This window comes from Penaeus monodon, chromosome 21 (assembly GCF_015228065.2).
Source record: "Penaeus monodon isolate SGIC_2016 chromosome 21, NSTDA_Pmon_1, whole genome shotgun sequence".
Classification (NCBI taxonomy): domain Eukaryota; kingdom Metazoa; phylum Arthropoda; class Malacostraca; order Decapoda; family Penaeidae; genus Penaeus; species Penaeus monodon.
In genome coordinates, this window is record NC_051406.1 from 22,595,641 (window position 1) to 22,599,367 (window position 3,727).

Consider the following 3,727-nt stretch of genomic DNA (forward strand, 5'->3'; position numbering starts at 1 on the left):
TTAAAGGAGAGTGCAGGGACACCAAGAGCTCAGCAAATGTAGATCTTCCATTTGTGAGGTTGAAGTGTTCAATTTGCCTCTTAAAGTGGATGTTTTTGTTGGTCCTGTGCGATCCTTTGGTTTGAGATTTTGAAATGAATGGATTAGTTTAAAGTGAGAAAACAAGAAGATTTTCTTGTTGGGATATCAGAATTAGTGTTAATGTACCTCTGATAACTTATATGAAAAAGATTAGGAATTTGATTAGAAAGTAAAAGCTAACATCAGGGCAACACTAGTTGCATTTAAAGTTTGTCAAAGAGATTAGTTCCAAAATTGATTTACAGGAAAGCCATTAGATATACTTAACCACACAAATTAATTTGAAAATGAAATGACAAAAAAAAATCACTTACAACCATTGTTTTAGAAAAATTAATATTGTTTCCCCCAAAAATAAGGTTGTCTGTCAGAATGCAAACTGAGCATACAATTATTTCCTCGGGAACCGCAGAAAGGCTCATGTCACAGCTGGTGGAGTGGAGAAAAATTGTGGATCCAACCTACTTGGAGACTTCTTACTCACACACAGAACCTTTATTGACAATCCCCCCAAAGTGGCAACAATTAATTAGAATGGTAATTTATTTTTTTCTTTTAACCTCTGACTTTGATTAATGTCTGTTTTAGAAAGGTAGCATTCATAATTGGTAGTGTTTATTAAGAATTAATTATTTGATTTTTGTAATCCAGTGTCACAAAAGTAATAGCCTGTCAATTCTTTAATAGTCTTTGTTGTACTTTATTTAATACTTGAGCAGGTTAACTGATACAGAATATAAAAATACTCATCATTTTGCAAAGAAAAATGAAAGTTCATTTCCTCACTAGGTTTGAAGACCCCTCTCTAAGAGACAGAGTGACACGTTGGTGTTGCTCGGGGTTAAAAAACCACTTCACGACTTTGAAATGGTCCAGTCATGATGAACTTCCTGGAGCAGTTTGAGGAAGGACTCAAAGGGGGAAATTTGGCGGGGCAGCTCAGGCTGCTGGATTTTCGCCTGCGCCACCAAGGCCAGGGCGAGGACTGTGACCCTCACGGGGCCCTTTCCAGGGATGAAATCCCTCCACTTCTCCATCCTGGGGGGGTATGAGCGAGGATTTGGAATCTTTATACAAAGGTGTGTAGATGTCGGGCATTGGTCATATTATCTTTGTATGGACCCAAATTTATGTTTTTATCTTTAATTTGTTTTTGATACTAGATATTGTATTATTACAAAGTTACTTATTAAAATTACATTTAATGTACTGTTAGTGAAGATTTTATTGATAATGTTATTTTTTCGAAATAGGTTGAGAAGGGGAGAAAGGCCCGAGAGGTTGGCCTGAAGCGGGGTGACCAATACTAGAATTCAACGGCCAGAGCTTCGACCAATGAATCATGGACGTGCCCTAGAGATTCTTCGTCAGACGTGTCACCTATCAATCACTGTTAAGAGTAACTTGTTAGGTAATGAGTCCATTTGTTTTTTTATATAACAGTTTTTTTTCCACAGCAAAAATGTACCACAAGCAGAAAAGTGAAATTGTATTTATCCCCTCTTTGGAATAGAAATTAATCAGCTTCCTTCACTGCAGCATTAAAGGAGATGCTACAGACTCCTGACAATTCCCCAAGACAACGCCCGAGAAAGCCATCTGACCCGCGGGGCCTTCATGACGGCAACTTGCCCCTCAACCCAACTTTGCATCCACCATGAACATCCCAAGCGACCACACTCAGCAGTCTCCTTAGGGACAAAGGCAAGGACAACAATAACAAGACATCCTTCATGACAATGGTGGCACCAAAGCCAACAGGTTCGGGAAAGGTCAAGAATCTCTGAACCAAAGACCAACACACAGTAAGTTTCATGAGGTCGTTTAGGTTGTAACTTGTGGTATTTGTGTGTAATTTATTTTTTCATATTAATATCTAATCTGTCTCTTATTTTATAGTTAAATGTTTTCATGATTACCATTAATTTTATTTTTAGGGTTTCATGATTATCCTTTTTTTGTTTTCTACATGTTATTTAGGATTACTGTGAATACAATAGATATAGTCGTAAGTCTTTTAAATACTGTTTTGTAATTACAAACATGTACAATGCCATTGAAAGTGTTTTGGAAGTGAAAATGCATGACTGTGTTGCAGAGAGTCACAAATTAACAGCGATAAAAGCGTGTCGTCCCAGTCAAGTGTGGGGGGTGGACTCTACCACAGTCACAGCAACCCGATCTGAGCACAACTGGAGCCTATGAAGATGTCAGAACGGGTTTCCTGAGCATGTATTGAAGGAAAGAATCTCAGCCAGATTTCCTTTTTCAAAGTTATCAATTTCTTTGAGTTAATATATTCAGAAAATTAGAAAGATTTGCTCTAGGGAATTTGAATTGGACAACAATAATCCTTTTCCTCCCATTATCCTAGGTTTATCGAGCAACTGACCAACTGCGAGATTCCTCCCGGGTCCACAAGGAGACCACAGCTCGCGAGGTTGTGAGCTCGCACTGCAGATCTTCAACATCAATGACCCTTCGGGTTCCCCCAAACTATGCCCCTGTATGAAGTCTCAGTCACGAAGAAGGCCTCCAAAAAAGAAAAAGAGATTACCAGACTCACTGCAAAACTTGGCGGAGAAAAATAGGTATAGCATTAGTAATATATTTTTTCTATTGCTGTATGGCCATTATATTTATACATATTTGATTAATAACAGAAGAATTTAATGGGTGTTTTAAAATGTTTATTTATATTATTGTTCATCATGGCTTCATTTTTTAATCTTTTCTCTTTTAGGACTAAGCAGTCGATACTACTTGAAGAACATCACAGTGTCACAGACTTTGGTCCCAGATAAAAATGTGAATAGTTGGTCGGGAGTCAACATTTTTACTTCTTACAATTAACTCAGTTGAGTTAGCTATTCAGCTTACTCTTGAGGACTATACAATATTCAGGAAAATTGAACCCACTGAATATATTGATTATCTCTTCCACCTCAACTCCAGATATGGAACTCCGGCTCTGTCACAATTCGCTGAGGTATGCAAGTTTCGTGTCATGCAGATTATTAAAATTACATTTATATCCTTTATGGTTATTAAAAATCATGCACAATACTGATAGTCCTGAATGTTAAATTTCTAATATTTTTACCCTAAATGTAAGTTACATGTGTAAATTCCAAATTCTTCTTTAAATATAAAAAATCTTGTTTCTCTCTCCAGCTTGTTAATCGTGAAATGTTCTGGGTGGTCACAGAAGTCTGCTCAGAGCATAATCTAGTCAAGCGATCCAAAATCATCAAGCAGTTTTTTTAAAATTGCCCGTAGATTTTTTTAATTGAGTGGAGTAAAATGTTGCATAATGCCATTGTTGCTTTGGATATTTCATTCATGTCCAAATCAGAAAGCACATATCCGATTAAAATCTCTCTTCCTCACAGGACAAAGTAAGGAATGTAAATTTCAACTCCATGTTTGCCATATTGTCTGGTCTGGGGCATGGAACGGTTTTCGAGGCTAAAGCGACCTGGGAGCGCTTGCCTTCCAAGTACCAGCGCATGTTCCATGACTGCAGGGTCTCATGGATCCTTCCGAAACATGAGCAAGTACCGCAACCTGGTCCAAAGCGAGAACATCCAATCACCCATTGTAAGGGCCCAAATCGTGCATTTTTATTTTGATTTCCTTGGGTGTT

General features: G+C 37.8%; 1 protein-coding gene and 1 pseudogene across 1 annotated transcript in view; both read left to right on the forward strand.

Annotated features, from left to right (window-relative positions):
* The window catches only part of LOC119586610, an 18,143-nt gene extending 18,010 nt beyond the window's left edge, over window positions 1-133 (forward strand). The window contains exon 5 of the mRNA XM_037935360.1: window positions 7-133. Within this exon, the coding sequence (XP_037791288.1) occupies window positions 7-133 (127 nt within the window). The remainder of the gene's footprint in view (window positions 1-6) is intronic.
* Window positions 134-453: 320 nt separating this feature from the next.
* Window positions 454-3,727, forward strand: part of LOC119586611 — a 4,978-nt pseudogene continuing 1,704 nt past the window's right edge.